This window comes from Acinonyx jubatus, chromosome F2, assembly GCF_027475565.1.
Source record: "Acinonyx jubatus isolate Ajub_Pintada_27869175 chromosome F2, VMU_Ajub_asm_v1.0, whole genome shotgun sequence".
In the NCBI taxonomy this organism is placed as follows: Eukaryota; Metazoa; Chordata; class Mammalia; order Carnivora; family Felidae; genus Acinonyx; species Acinonyx jubatus.
In genome coordinates, this window is record NC_069394.1 from 66298809 (window position 1) to 66315307 (window position 16499).

General features: G+C 39.1%; 1 protein-coding gene across 2 annotated transcripts in view; it reads left to right on the forward strand.

Annotated features, from left to right (window-relative positions):
* The window catches only part of PDE7A (phosphodiesterase 7A), a 122533-nt gene extending 108531 nt beyond the window's left edge, over window positions 1–14002 (forward strand). For both annotated transcript variants that reach the window (XM_027042753.2, XM_015083947.3), the window contains exons 8-13: window positions 3550–3681; window positions 3869–3960; window positions 5900–6044; window positions 7770–7866; window positions 8548–8628; window positions 12192–14002. In XM_027042753.2, the coding sequence (XP_026898554.1) occupies window positions 3550–3681; window positions 3869–3960; window positions 5900–6044; window positions 7770–7866; window positions 8548–8628; window positions 12192–12400 (756 nt within the window). In that variant the 3' untranslated portion in view covers window positions 12401–14002. The remainder of the gene's footprint in view (window positions 1–3549; window positions 3682–3868; window positions 3961–5899; window positions 6045–7769; window positions 7867–8547; window positions 8629–12191) is intronic.
* The last annotated feature ends 2497 nt before the right edge of the window (window positions 14003–16499 follow it).

The window sequence follows — 16499 nt, forward strand, 5'->3', positions numbered from 1 at the left end:
TAAATCAGATTGTGCTAATTGATGCCAGTTCTGAGGATATAGCCATGTGGTCACCAGTCTTGTCATTTTTCAAGAGATTGTGGAATATGTGAAAATACCCCAGTTTTTAAAGTATATACATCATGGCTTTTTTTAAAAAGCAACTTCATTGTGGTATCACTTGTATGCCACAATAAAATATATACATTTTATGGGTACATTTTTGACAAATGTATACTCCTGAGTGCCCGAATTTTCTAATTGAGCTTTTAAAAAAAAACTCTGGGCCAAGGCTGAAGCCTCTGTTGAGAGTTTTTGGGAGAAACTGATAATCACCATACAGCCAGGTAAATGGAATGATGAAGGTAAGTGTCATGTTCTGTGAGACACAGAGGAGGTTAATTAAGCTGGTGCACAGGTCTGTGAAGGTGGCTCCCCTCCCATCTTCCACTGGCCACACCCAACCAGAAGCCAGGGGCGTGGAAGGTAAGGGCTGATGCCAGGCAGTGGGCAAGGCGAGAGTGCGAAGGGTGTGGTAAAAATGAATAAAAATGCTGCCTTACCTGTGCAGCTCTGGCAGCACTGATTTTAAGCTTTTTTTTTTTTTTTTTGGCCTATGTATCTGATATTTCTTATTTTAAATACTTTTTGCCTTATGCAGCTTTGATTACACTTATTTGAAATACTTGGCTCCTAGGTGGCTCAGTCAGTTAAGCGTCTGACTCTTGATTTTGGCTCAAGGTCACGAACTTATGGTTTGGTTCTGTGCTGTCACAGAGCCTGCTTGGGATGCTCTCTCTTCCTCTCTCTCTGCCTCTTCCCTGCTTGTGAGTGCGTTCACATGCGCTCGCTCACACTCTCTCTCTCCCTCCTTCCCTCCCTCTCTCCCTCTCCCTCCCTATTTCTCTCTCAAGTATTTTTTTAAAAAATACTTTTCATGGTTAACATACTTAGTGAACTTAGTCAAAGCTTCAGTGAAGGAGATAAAATCACTAAGCCCTAAAATGCAAAAATTCCTTTCTCCTTTATTGTAGTTTACATTTTAAAATAGACTCATTCAGTTTTAAAAGTACGTTCTAAAAAAAGCCTTAAGATTGTATCTCTTACTGCCTGGGCTTTCACAGGGCTTCACACTTTCAAGTGCTTTCATTCAGTACATTTTCCTGGTGCTAGGAATCCAGTGGTAAACAGGACAGGAAAGGTCCCAGTGGGGGATGCAGTCATTAGACAAATAAATAGAATGTTGACATATATTGTAGTAATTACTGCTGTGAAGGAATCTAAATCAAGGAATGTGCTGGAGAATGACCAGAGGATGGCAAGCATTTAGAGCTGTAGATAAGGTGGTGAGAAACCACGTAAACTGAAAGGAAAAATTTGAGAAGGAGTCACCTATAGAAAAATGCAGGTGCAGAGGGAATCAAATAGAAAGGCTTAAATATAGTATTTAGTGAGAAACCTGCTTTCCGGGCACCTGGGTGGCTCAGTCGGTTAGGCGTCCGACTTTAGCTCAGGTCAAGATCTCATAGTTTGTGAGTTCCAGCCCTGCGTCTGGCTCTGTGCTGACAGCTTGGAGCCTGAAACCTGCTTCGGATTCTGTGTCTCCTTCTCTCTCGGCCTACCCACCCCTACTCACGCTCTGTCTCTCTCTGTCCCTCAAAGAATGAATAAACATTTTAAAAACACAAAAGAGGGGCGCCTGGGTGGCTCAGTCGGTTGAGCGTCCAACTTCGGCTCAGGTCATGATCTCACAGTCCGTGAGTTCGAGCCCCACGTCGGGCCCTGGGCTGACAGTTCAGAGCCTGGAGCCTGTTTCAGATTCTGTGTCTCCCTCTCTCTCTGCCCCTCCCCTGTTCATGCTCTGTCTCTCTCTGTCTCAAAAATAAATAAACGTTAAAAAAAAAATTAAAAAAAAAATCTGCTTTTAGTTTTTATATATGATTTCTGTGTAAGAGCTAATTCCTGGACTCTTAAGTGCAAAAAGAAATACTCAAAGCCCCCCCAAATTGCCAGAAAGTTAGGGCAAAGTTCCTTCTTTCTGTACTTGACATCAGCCTTAACTTGAGTGTTTACTTTCTGTGTTTTCATAGCTGAGCTTAGATTATAATTTTGTTCCAGTTGAGCCTATTAGCACCTAATAGCAACAATAAAAACAGTGACGTTTTTTGTTGAACACAGGAAAACTCAGCATTACTAGTTTTTTATTTGGAAAAGGGCCCTGATGATAGCTTTGCAGACGTCTCCATCAAATGGTTTGCAGCTTCTTCTTCACACAGCTTGTTGTTACTGTCCGGCATTACCAGATACAGTTAAAGGAATGGAAATAACAGTAGCCTTGTTTTGTTTTGTTTTTTTTTTTTAATTTTTTTTTACATTTATTTATTTTTGAGAGAAAGAGAGAGCACGAGTGGGGAGAAGCAGAGAGAGGGAGACACAGAATCCGAAGCAACAGTTGCCTTGTTTTTAACCCACTTTAAAAATTGTCTTAATATCGTTGGCTTCTTTGTCTTTATTATAAAGGTAATCATTATTTTTTTTTACTACTGACAGTTTGTTATTTATCATTGACCGTTTCAGTCAGGTAATTAACTTACCCCTTGTGATTATTTTATTGTATCAGCTAAGATCGGCAATGATTATTGAGAGTAACATAATTGCTCGCTTACACGATCACTTTTTCTGAGGTGACTATATTGTGAACGCTGTTCTGACTATATCCATCTGTTGGGAGAGGATTTTCTTAATAGAGTGGATATAGACTGCCCCAGGATTACTCAGCTTCCTTAAACATTAAAGACCTCAGAAATAATGTTACAGTTTGGATTCTAATTTTTTTTTTAACGTTTATTTATTTTTGAGACAGAGAGAGACACAGCATGAATGGGGGAGGGTCAGAGAGAGGGAGACACAGAATCTGAAACAGGCTCCAGGCTCTGAGCCATCAGCCCAGGGCCCGACGCGGGGCTCGAACTCACGGACCGCGAGATCATGACCTGAGCCAAAGTCGGCCGCTTAACCGACTGAGCCACCCAGGCGCCCCTACAGTTTGGATTCTTAATTGAAGTCTAGTAACCAATTTGTTGATGAATAAGCGCCTTCAGTCATAGGTCTTATGTAATTGTACACTTAAAACTCTGATAATGTGAGCGTAGATCTCACATTAAGTGTTCTTACTGCAATAAAAAAAAGTTGAAAGACCTCATAGGTCTTCTGTTGGTAGCAACTACAGTAATAAACATACAGAAACCTGTGTTTGTTTTAAACCCATTTCTCAAAAAAGATCATTTATACTTTGGCTGTCATTTTGAGTAAGTCTGTCTCAAATGAACACAGTGTAAGAACAAGGTCTGTAAACTCTGTGTGGATGGGAACACACATCATATTCTACCTCTCCCTTGTGTCGTGATGAGGACAGCACCTGGCAGGTGCTTGGTGCCCTTAATGAACAGTCTGAAAAACATGAAGGGGGAGGAGACTCGACACTACCATTTGAGGCAAATTCAAAACTACTGTAATGGTACAGAGTTTATTTCAGATATGTCTGTAATTAATTCTTTTGTCCCACTTCAGCTTGCCAGTTCTGTAACCCCTTGGGATGTCTTGCTGAGCTTAATTGCAGCTGCCACTCATGATCTGGATCATCCAGGTGTTAATCAACCTTTCCTTATTAAAACTAACCATTACTTGGCAACTTTATACAAGGTCAGTGCAATTTTATCATGAGATTTAATATTCTTGCATTCTGGAAAATGTTTTAATGGAGTCAAAGTAGTAAACAGATTGTCCATGAACATTAGAATTTTAACCAGATTAATATTACCTACAGATAATTCTTTATGTTCAGAAAGAGACTCGCTATTAAATAACTCAGATATGCCCCTTTTTGTAGAATACCTCAGTACTGGAAAATCACCACTGGAGATCTGCAGTGGGATTATTGAGAGAATCTGGCTTATTCTCACATATGCCATCAGAAAGCAGGTAGGTTGGATTAAGACACATTTAATTTGTTATGAACTATGGAAATTAAGTTGGCAAAACAATTTTATAAAGGTTTCAAAATTATTCAGGTGTTCCCACAGTTTTCAGTTTTTGTTTAATGGCTGAATTATTTTATCTTAAAAGTTTATATCAAAATTCTAGTAATTTAAACCTGTTCTGCAGTGAAGACAGTAGTATTTTTTTAGTGATTTTTTTTTTTATGGATCATTCCGTAGATTTGAGTATTATAAAATTCACTCCAAATACACAGTGCCTCATAGTTTACTATTTATGTAAATAGTGTTACATGTTTCCATTGTATGCTCATTTGAATAAAACCTTATGTTCTAGGTATAAAGAAATTAATTATTCTGTATCATAAATACCCTCATTAAAAGTTTCAGGAAGTTTTCAAAATCTATAAGTAAAAAAAAATGCTTTATACCTCAATAGCATAGCCCTGGAGTCACTTCGGGAGCATAGGATAAAATAATGATGGAAAGAACAGGAAATACCAATATTTTAAGAAAAGACCATTTAATGTTAAGCAGGCCATTTGAAAGCCTAATAAGCATCAGTGCAAATAAGCCCGATATGATGGTGATTAACAAAATCTCTTCTCACTGATCCACAAACAAAAGCTTTTAATAATGCCTCACTGAGAGAAGATGCTCTTACGAAAACCACGTAAGTGGATATAAACCATCTAATTCTAGAAACAAGGTGAGGCATAAAAATAAGTTTGGGTACTAAAATTTAAGTTACTATTATTGTTCTTTCCTTTTTCCATTTCGTAACTTAAAACAACTTTATTTTAAAAACTTAAGTATTTTGTGTAATGACCATAAGAAAAAAGCTGGACTTTATTTTGTATTTTTTAAATCTTTATTCATGGATACCATTTGGAGTTATGACAATTCTTCTGGTAAGTAAAATTGTTTCTTGCTGTAGTACAAATAGAAAAATTGCTTAAACCATAGTTTTTGTATATATAAGTTATCTTTTTCTTGATTAAAGCAGATTAAAATGTTTGCTTTCTTCTTTTTGTCATGTTTTACATTTGATGATTAACCCTATCGATAAAAACTGACAATAAGGAACACTACCTAATAGCATTCTTTTATGTTTCCTTTATTTAGGATTTATTTCATTTAATATCCAATATTGTGAGCCTTTTAATCTGTTGACAGCTCTTTACTGATATTTATACAAAGATAATGTTCGCTACAGCCCATTGAGGGGAAAAAAGGAAGGGTTTTTTGGGGTTTTTTTAAAGTTTATTTCTCTTATTATTTGACTTGAGACAGTCTTAATTATTTTTTTACTTGAGACAGTTTTAAAAATGATATATGATGTATTTGCATTAACATGTTACCTTTTCCTTTCCAGAAAAGTTGGATATTCATGTAGATAATTGATTCTAGAATTTGACCTTGAAAATACAGTTATATCTAAACTTTATCAAATTGTTTGGTGGGGTTTCATCAGCATATAATCATGCATCTTAGTCAAAATATCTACCAGACTTAGTTGTTGAATGGGCTGTTCTTTCTCCATTTGAGCCAACCTCCTGACTTCCAGGTATCAGACACCCAAGAAAGAAACCAAAGTTGTGTACCCTCAGCACATCCCAGCCAAAAATTTTATAAAATAACGTATCAGGCTCATATGGATTTGTTTTTAGACAACTAATTCCTCCTTGGCTGGCAAAATAAAGGCATTCTTTTGGGAATGTACACATATTTGTACTTTCCTACAAACTCCTTTGGTTTTAGTTTTGATGATTTTGGTAGGTTTTTTTAAATGCATTCTTTAAAATTCATTTGTTGTGATAGGTTAAAAGTTGAATGGCAGAATATTAAGTTTAAGAAAAAAAAATCAAGAAGTAACTATTTAATTGAAAGTCTTGTATTTTCTTTTTATATTTCTCTAATTCCAGGCAACAAATGGAGACTCAGATAGGTGCTTTGATACTAGCCACAGACATCAGTCGCCAAAATGAGTATCTGTCATTGTTTCGGTCCCATTTGGACAGAGGTGATTTACGCCTTGAAGATGCCAGGCATAGGCATTTGGTTTTACAGGTAAAATGGGGTTGGGAAAGATTCTTTCTAGGGTAAATCACATGACTGTTAGAATAAAAATGAAGTAGTCTAGTGTAGCTTTCAGAGTGGTTAAATTTTGAGGGAAAGCTGTGGGATTTCCTTCCATTAGTAAAATATCTTACAGAAGGTGAATCTTCTCCTTAGGAAAGCACCATTGTTTTTGTAGTTTTCATACTCGTGATTTCTAACAAAAACCATTTTTGTGAGATTAGGGTACTGACCAACAAACAGTAATTTATTTTATTTTATTATTTTTTTATGAATTTTTTTTCAAATTTTTACTCAAATTCTACTTAGTTAACATACAGTGCAGTATTGGTTTCAGGAGCAGAATTCAGTGACCTACATACAACACCCAGTGTTCATCACAAGTGCCCACCTTAGTACCCATCACCCATCTAGCCCATCCCCCACCCACCTCCCTCCATCAACCCTCACTTCTCCTTTGTTAAGAGTCTCTTATGGTGGGGCACCTGGGTGGCTCCGTCGGTTAAACTTCTGACTTTAGCTCAGGTCATGACCTTGCAGTTAGTTTGTGGGTTCGAGCCCCACATTGGCCTCTGTGCTGACAGCCCAGAGCCTAGAGCCTGCTTTAGATTCTGTGTCTCCCTCTCTCTCTGCCCCTCCCCCACTCATGCATGCTCACACTTGCTCTTTCTCTCTCAAAAAATGAATAAACATTAAAAACAAAATTTTAAGAGTCTCTTATGGTTTGTTTCACTCTCTTCTTCACCCCCTTCCAATATGTTCATCTCTTCCATTTCTTAAATCCCACATATGAGAGAAATCATATGGTATTTGTCTTTTTTCTGATTGACTTATTTTGCTTAGCATAATACACTCTAGCTCCATCCATGTCATTGCAAATCGCAAGGTTTCGTTCCTTTTGATGGCTGAGTAATATTCCAGTGTGTGTGTGTGTGTGTGTGTGTGTGTGTGTGTGTGTGTGTGTAGGCATAAGCATATTATATATATATATAAAATATATATATATGCCATATCTTCTTTATCCATTATCAGTCAGTGGACACTGGTGCTTTCTCCATACTTTGGCTGTTATTGCTAATGCTGCTATAAACATCAGGGTACCATGTACCCCTTCAAATCTGTATTTTTGTATCCTTTGGGTAAATACCTAGTAGTATAATTGCTGGATTGTAGGGTAGTCTGTTTTTCACTTTTTGGGGAACCTCCATCCTATTATCCTGAGTGGCTGCACCAGTTTGCATTCCCACCAGCAGTACAAGAGGGTTCCTTTTCTCTACGTTGTCGCCAACATCTGTTGTTTTGTTGTGTTGTTAATTTTAGCCATTCTGACGGTTGTGAGGTGGTATCTCATCATGGTTTTGATTTGTATTTCCCTGAGATGAGTGATGTTGAGCATCTTTTAGCCAAGTGTTTTATTTTCACAAATTAGTTCTTGGATCTAAAAATGAGCGAGAATACAATGATTTATTTGTAGCTTTATGTTTAGTCCAGTCCTTATGCTTGGCTCTTCGGTATAAAGGGTCGTTTAGCATTCCTGAAGACATGATTGATAGACATAATAGCATCGTAAAATTAATATAAAAGACAATGAATTTTCTGTTGCAGCATTTTTCTTCATTAAAGTGTCCTTTTTTCCCACTATTGGAGTATACTTAAGCTTAGTACAATTGAAATTTTACTTTTTTCTTTAAAGAATCTTAATATTTTGCTTGCTAGATGGCTTTGAAATGTGCTGATATTTGTAACCCATGTCGGACCTGGGAATTAAGCAAGCAGTGGAGTGAAAAAGTAACAGAGGAATTCTTCCATCAAGGCAAGTTACAGTTTTGAGTGATAAGTAGTCTGTTCAATTCATGTTTTAGCATCATTTGAATAAAAAAACCCAGACATTTTCAGGAGTCAAGCAATAGATGCTTGTTGGTATTTCTAGTGACAACTCAGTGTAGATGTACATACAGGCAATAATGTACAAATTGAGCATATTTTGGAAATTACCAGTTCTCTTTTGAAATGATGAAGTGTGAATATTTGCATTTATAAATAGACATAAGTCAGGTTAGAAATTTTGCTGTCCAGAAAGATTTCCCTGACCTTGTATCTCATCATCCCTTTTGGAGGGTCCCATGGCCCTGTGAACATGCAAGTTATTTTTAGTAATTTAAAAACAGGAACCAAGGATCTTCATTTCATGCGCCTTCCTTGTAGAAATCTAAGTTTTAAATTAAAATGCTGACAGAATTATAGTCTTGGGGTAGCACCTAGTAAAATTTTTCATCTCCTCCATTTAAAATAGGATATCAGCTTGGCAACCTTTTCTCTGTGTGAATAACTTAAAAATTTTAAAAAGAACTAATTTAGAAGCCATCCTCTCTTGAGGATTAAGTATGTCATGCAGTTTCTAAGGAATTTACAGGTAAGATGAAGACTTTAACTGTATACTTAAGCAATAGTTATGTTCCACATAAATCATTCTGTCTTGTTTTTATAATTTTAGGAGACATAGAAAAGAAGTATCATTTGGGTGTGAGTCCACTTTGTGATCGTCAGACTGAATCTATTGCCAACATCCAGATTGGTAACTATACATACTTCTAGCTGGTTAGAAAAATGCCGCTGATTTTAAGTTTGCCAAGAAGAGATCTACATCTGAAATATAAATTATTAAAATTGTGCTCATTTCTATTTTTTAATTTAAGAAATTTTACCCATTTTTCCTTTTTGGGGCTCTATTTATAATTTACTCTCATTTAATCTTAGGTCATAAAAACCATAATATTTGCAAAGCAGGTAGCAGTAACTTTGTTTTAAAACTGACAGAATACGTGATTTGCTCATGTGGAAGCTTCTTTTGCATAATTCTGGGATTGCATTCTAAAATGAAAAAAGTGACCACTGAGCACAATTATAATGTGAAGTCCATTTTCCGCTGTGGCTTACTTTTCTCTGTCACTGCCTGTGGATTAATTCTTCAACATCCTGTACAGGCCTCTTGTAAGCTTCCCTTGAATAGTCTCTTCAGTTCTCTCCCCGGCAACTTCCCCTCACATACCCGCAGCAACCTAGGACTCTGCAGTGTTCCCCAAATCCATGGCACCCCTTTAGTCTTTCCCCCTCGCCACTCCTTCCCATCTGCCTGATGGACTCATTTTTCCTGAAGATCCACCTCCTCCGGATGCCACCTTCTACTCTCTCCAGGCAGAGTCGGTTGCTCCTTTTCCAGGCCTCCAAAGCACTAGATATACGTCTCCCCTAGCTCCCAGGTCCTTCCTGCAGCGATGTATTCCTGAGACTTTGCACTGCACCTAGAAGCAGGAGGCACTAGAGAACTATTAATTAAGTGAGACATAATTGTAACAGAAAGCACATGGAAATGTGCTGATTAAAATAGGGGCAGCTTATTGTAAAAGAGCACAGGAGTGGGTGTTGGGGGTTTGAACGTAAAGTAGGAGGCCAGCGTGGGGATGGGTAAGTCAGCAAGGTATTGCGGGATGAATGTGATTTTGGTAGCTGGTGTTGAGTAGGGCCTTTGAGGATTAGGTTGAACATAAAGAAATGGGTGCACAAACTTCAGAAAGATAAAGTTTCTAGAAATCCAGAAGACAGCACACGTCTGTGGCATAGTGCTTTGAAAAGAGGCTTGTAGGGGTCAGAAATTCAGAAATCTGATACTTACATAGTAATTGCAAGGCATCGTCATGTGGAAGGCAGTGGGTAGTAACTGACTTGATGGCAGAGGAACAGGTAGGGAAGATGAAGAGCCAGGCCAAGAAGAGTGTGGCACAGACCTGCGGGAATGGCGGGGGCAGGGGAGGGTTGTGCTGGGGCTCAACCAGCCAGAAGCCTGGGGAATTTTGCAGAGGGGGGAGCTTTCTTTGGGGGGGATAAGAAGACACTTAAGAAGCAGATCTGGGGTACCCTGAGTCTCAAGTAGAAAAACCTTCAAATGCAAAAGAACAGGTGAAATATGGGCAAAGGGAATTAAATTGAAGATAGGTGAATGAGTAGCAAAGTCATTGTAGCTACTTTTAAGTTCTTTTGCTGGAGTCAGTGACTCTAGATTAATTTAACAGTAGGTTTTTAAAAACTACAATTTCTAAAAGAGAAAGGAAGCTAGACCCCTTAAATTCTTCACTTCAGTCTACAGATCTTGTCAGTGTCAGCACTTCTAGGTCAGGCTATCTAAGGGACAAGGATAAGGGAAATGATGGTAAGAGCTGACATCTGCCAACTCCTCACAACAACCCTAGGAGACATGGACTTCTCGTAGCCTCCTTTTCAGATAGTTTGCCCAATTTATACAGTTATAAACTATACAGAATAAATACTGTGCTAAACAGTGTTTATTCAGAGCCAGCATAGGGTCAGTAAGTAGATGTCATGTGTAATTAATACAGTTTCCTTCTTTGATAGAAATAATGGTTTTGTTAAACAAGAAAAGAACACATACTGGGGAAGTAAGGCATTTGACAAGGTGTCCTGTGGTATCTGTGGGGGTAAGAGAGAGGCACATGGGCTCGTACAACAAGTAGATTCACAAGCAGCTAATGAATAGAGCCCCGCCCTCCAGGAAGGTGCTGTGTGGCTGTCTCTGTCCATGACCCCAGCCCATTCATTTTTGTCGGGTGCTTAAGACCTTAAAAGAATGAGGTTAACTTAGAGCCACAAGTAATACTAATTTGTTGGTTGTTAGAGGCAAGATCCAAAAGCTCTCAACCAGTTGGAATAACGGGTGAATCAAATAAGATGAAACTCATGGAAAAGCATGATAATAAGGTTCTGCATTTGGGTATAAAACTCTAGTGATTCACCACTTAACTGTGGCACCTGGAAGGGACAGGGCTCTGGGTGACTGGTTCAGCCTGACACTGTGGTGTGAGGATGGCTACCAAAAAGCTGCCGTGTTCTCTGACCGCAGAGGTGACATTTTCCTCTATTTGTTACGTCTTTCTCTTCACCAGAATGTAACTCCTTGAGGGCACATCTTGTCTCTGTCCATTCACTGCTGTATTCCTGGCCACCCTAGAACAGTGCCTGGCATAGATAGCAGGTTCTCCGTTAATATGCGTGGAGGGAGTGAAAGGCCTTATTTCCAATATTAATTACTATTTCAGATACCACAATTTGTACACTTTTCTAATTAAAAGTAGTGGGTGCTAATTGCTTTAACTCCAGAATTTTTTGTTGCCTAAATGAAACCTGTGTGGCCTGTGGTCTACATGGTCTTTTGCTGAAATGAAAAAGTTTTTAGAGATGAAGAAAATTTTAAAACTGTTACATAGCAATGATAGAATTCGAATGTACATGCTCCTCCTCCTTAACAGATCAAAAGTTGAGGAAATAATGCTAAATGTTTCTCCAATATATGTGATTTGACTGACGAGGTATTTTCTCGGAGTATAAGATACACTGTAGTGTTAAATCAGGCATAATGTCCGCATGAGTGCTGTACAACCTAAAGGTACAGACAACCCAGAAATCACTCATTTTCCCTTTCTGACTACAAAGTAAGAGAGATCAGTTATATGAGTTGTTTAAAAAGTAGGACCCTGGTACACTTTTGGTGTTTATTTTAGTAATTGCTGAAGCTAATACGCTCTGTTCTTTTTAGGCTCGTAATTTTTGTCATGAGTTTTGGTTCCGTAAATTCTGACCTAAATAAAGTGGCCAAGTGTAACCATGACCGGGTGTGAAGATGCCATCCCTGAGGGGGCGAAACCCAGCAGCACGTCACCAGCCCCACTTCAGCTCGGGCCTCATCACCCACAGGCTTGGAAGAGACCCCTCTTAGCCTCTAGCTGTCTCACTGCAACTGTCTGCCCTGCATTCTGCAGAGTTGAGAGGACCGCTGAGTGTTTGCTCAGATAGGATGTGGTGGTGTAGCTGAAAGGAACCGTCAGAAAAGATTTGATGTGTTTGTCAATTCACCTTGACTTAAAGTTCCATTGAGCTACTAAATAGATTCTTCAGAGAAGTTATGTACATTTACACACACACACACACACACACACACACACACACACACACTGAAAACTTAGGTAATATTAGAATAGGACTTAAGAGAATAAACACTGGATAGATGTTCTGAAGATAAAGTTTCAGAATATATGTTAAGACCTTTTTTTCTCTTATTTTCTCCAGGTTTCATGACTTATCTTGTGGAGCCTTTATTCACAGAATGGGCCAGGTTTTCCAATACGAGGCTATCCCAGACAATGCTCGGACATATGGGGCTGAATAAAGCCAGTTGGAAGGGGTTGCAGAGAGAACAGTCCACCAGTGAGGACACTGATGCTGCGTTCGAGGAGTTGAACTCACAGCTATTACCTCAGGAAAATCGGTTATCATAGCCCCCAGAATCGTCGGAACAGACTGCCTCCTGCAGGTTTTTAGAAATGTGAAATGGGGTCTTGAGGTGAGAGGACTTTCTTGACTGCCAAGGTTTCCGAGGGAATGAGGCCAGCGTTATTTATTCCCAAGGTGTCCTCTACTGGATCGTGCGACCCCACTTTTTAATTATAAGACCTGAACATACAGCAATATGCACTTGGCTTTCGTGTGAAACCTTGAATATGCAAAGCCCAGCAGGAGCGGATCCGAAAGGAGTAACGAAGGAAGTTTTGCAACGTGCCACCAGTTTTTCAAAGCATTTACTCCTCCAACCGTGAAACTTGAACTGTATCTTTCAGCAGAAATCTCTTGGAATTTAACCAGTCTGACGCAACATTGTGTATCTGTACCTTCCACTAAGTTCTCTCTGAGAAAAAGGAAATGTGAAGTGCCCAGCCTCTGCTGCCTCCTGCAAGACTCGATGTTTACAAATCAACTCTGAAATATTGGTTCTAAATTGCCTTGGAGCATGATTGTGAAGGAACCACTAAGAATTTTAAAGATCAAACTTAAACTGCAGCTCTTTCCCCCTGGTTTGCCTTTTTCTTCTTTGGATGCCACCAAAGCCTCCCTTTTGCTATAGTTTTATTTTGCGCACTGGAAACTGAGCATTTATCATAGAGTACCGCCAAGCTTTCCCTCCAGTGCTGTTTGGCAATGCAATTTTTTTTAACTGTTAGTTTCTGATTTGGGGCGGGAGGGGAAGAACACCAGTGTCCTAGCTGTATTATGATTCTGCAGTGAAGACATTGCATGTTGTTTTCACTACTGTACTCTTGACCTGCACATGCAAGAAACAGGTGGAATGTTTAAAACACCATAAACAGCTCAGGGTATTTGCCAATCTGAAATAAAGTGGGATGGGGAAGTGTGTCCTTCAGAGCAAGGGTACTAAAGTCCCTTTCGCTGCAGTGCGTGAGAGGTATGTTGTGTGTGGATGTGTGGACGTATGTTTGCGTGCATGTTTGTGCATGTGTGACTGTGCATGTGTTATATTTATCCATGTGGGAAAGGATTTGAAACGTAAGCTTTTATTTATTATCTTAGAATGTGACACGGTGCGCAGCCACACTGGGGGAGGGGAAGGTAGGCGAGCTGTAACAGACCGCTCCAGTTGCCTTAAACTATGCACAAAGCTAAGTGACCAAACTTCTTGTTTTGATTTGAAACAAGTGCATTGTTTTCTTGTCCCTCCCTTTGATGAAACGTTACCCTTTGATGGGCCTTTTGATGTGAACAGATGTTTTCTAGGACAAAATCTAAGGACTAATTTTAAACTTCAAACATTCCACTTTTGTAATTTGTTTTAAATTGTTTTATGTATAGTAAGCACAACTGTAATCTAGTTTTAAGAGAAACCGGTGCTTTCTTTTAGTTCAATTGTATTTCCCTTGTTACTGTAAAAGACTGTTTATTGATTATGTTTACAGTTCGTTGCAACAGCCATTTTCTTGGGAGAAAGCTTGAGTGTAAAGCCATTTGTAAAAGGCTTTGCCATACTCATTTTAATATGTGCCTGTTGCTGTTAACTTTTGATGAATAAAAACCTATCTTTTCACATATTTATCTTTGATATTTACCTTATAACTCAATCTTTTGGAAATCTGAATACTAAATTACTAGGAAATCCAAGGTTTAGCTTCTTGGTTCTAGCATTCACTCATCAGGTATTTATTTAGGCAGATACAGGTGCTGGCCAAGCCCTTGGGGTCATCTGTCATTATCTGCACCTCATGAGTGAGTGAGTGGCCCCACTGTGTGTGCTCAGAGTTCTGACTAATACATGGTATAAGTCAGCTTTGAGCCCAGGCCTCTGGACTCCACAGCCTTTTTTGTCCCCACGGTTGGGAATTGTGTTAAGATACCAGCACTCTTACAATACCAAAGTACTAGCTGTAATTGCTTTTTTAAAGTAAAGTAATAAGAAATGGCCACTTAATTCTGCTTGGTTGATATCAATGTAAGAAAGGCACCACTGGGCCTCTCCTGTGTCTTCTCAAGTCCAATTCATTAGGAAGGATATAGTACAAGTTTTAAAGTCAAACATATTGTCATTATTTGCACAGAAGAATGATGTCCAATAGAAATAAAATGTGAGCCACACGTAAGTGAATTTTCAATTTTCTACTAGCCACATCTAAAAAAGGGAAAAGAAACCAGTGGAATTAATTTTTATTCCAATATATCCAAAATATTGTATTGTTTCAATATGTGGTCATTATCTTAGAGAACAATTATTGAGATGCTTTACATTCTTTCTTGGCCAGGGGGGGGGGGGAGGGGGGCGGGTACCAACTCTTTGAAATCTGGTGCGTATTTTACACTTACAGCACATCTCCGTTCAGACTATCCACATTTCAAGTGCTCAGTAATATCCGCATGTGGCTGGTAGCTACCATATTGGACAGAGCGGGTACAGGAGTTTGATGGTACAGAGCGGACTGTACCTGGGGAAGGTCAGTGACCACTTAAGGTGGCATCATCCTGGCAGATCTGATGCATCTAGTTGTCTGATTAGATCTTTACAGACCTAGTATGTCAGCACATGCAGAGCACAACGGTCTTAGAGGAAACTCACATTAACCAAGCTCACAGTAACTGATAGTTGTTAAAAATGTTAGTACTTTAATTTACAATGAGAAATGTAACTATCAATCATTCTCTCCCTTTAGGCAAATCTTCTGGGGAAGTCCATTTATGATCAGCCGGTTACTTGGTGAGCGTGGATTCTGAGCAAGGGAAGCAAGTTGCCTCATGCATCCATCTCCCTATGGGGACTCACCTGCTGATTTTCATGTTCGTGGACCAGGGTACGCTCTTCCCCCGGATGATTGTAGAGATTCTCTGCCAGTAGTTGCCTCTCCACATCAGCTTCTGATGGGCACATCCAGTAAATCTGTCAGTACCTTCAGCCTTTGTCTCAGTTGAACCTGCCTGGGTTCCATCTGCCGGTGTACGATTGCTTACTTCTGCTCTGATCCATTTCTTATTGTTTGATAGTCAAAGGATTATCTTATTTCCTTTCTTGGGGGAGACACCTCAATGTTGCTCCCATCTCCTGCCTACACATAGAATAAACCCACTGACAGATTATGTTTTGTTACCTATATGTGGAAGTCACCATCTATAGCCCTGCTCCTTAAATATAACCTATATTCCTTGAACATTGGTTTTCTAGAAAAATTTGAGGAAACAGTTCAGAAATTTAGAAGATTACGTTTCAAATAAGTAAATGTTATGGAACAGAAAAATTCACATGAACTTTTAAAACAGGAGACTTCAAAGAATTGTCGAGCATGTCGCAGCCCTGTGGGGCTCTACCCAACACTTCAGTAGTAGGGGGGCATCTCCTCTGCTCTGGAGGTAAAGGTCCTTGGAGAGAAAACTTTGGCAAGCCTTAGCTTAATGAAAAACCAATCTGGTACCTGGCCAATATTTCTATTATGTAAATGTGATGGTTTATAATGATCCTCTTTGTATAAAAGAAGCAAATATTTTATGTCCTTTGCAAACCTGGAAAATATATTTGTACCTGAGGTACAGGTTAGAGGTGCTAGTAATTCTTTGAAGATTCCTACAACAGTTTCTTTTCCAAAATGCTTTCTTGGCTCTTAAAACTTTGAGTTTTCTTAAAACTCTAACTTTCACATCAGGGGTTTACAGTGTTTTCATGTGTACTTTTTTTAATGTATAAATATTTTGTTTAAATCCTCTCCTGATCAGTGTCTCCTGCTTGAGAAAATAAACAGTGACCAAGAGCTACTATGCATTCACTAATGTTTTTAAATAAATGTGCATACTACTCACCATGGCATCAGCACACATCTGAAACATACAGTTGTACAGTTATGTGCAAGACTTAGTCTGAGCCATTCCTTGCTCGCTACGGATCTGCAGACAACCTGTGTCTTTGGAAGGCCCCCAAGGATCCATGGTCTTTTCCTCGGAGGTGAGCTGACAGGGGGCGCACAGCAGGTCTCCTCCAACTTCTAGGCTCTTGTGCTTATTAGCACGGGGCTAGCTTCAATTGGGCCATCGATGTTTGAACAAACTAATTCG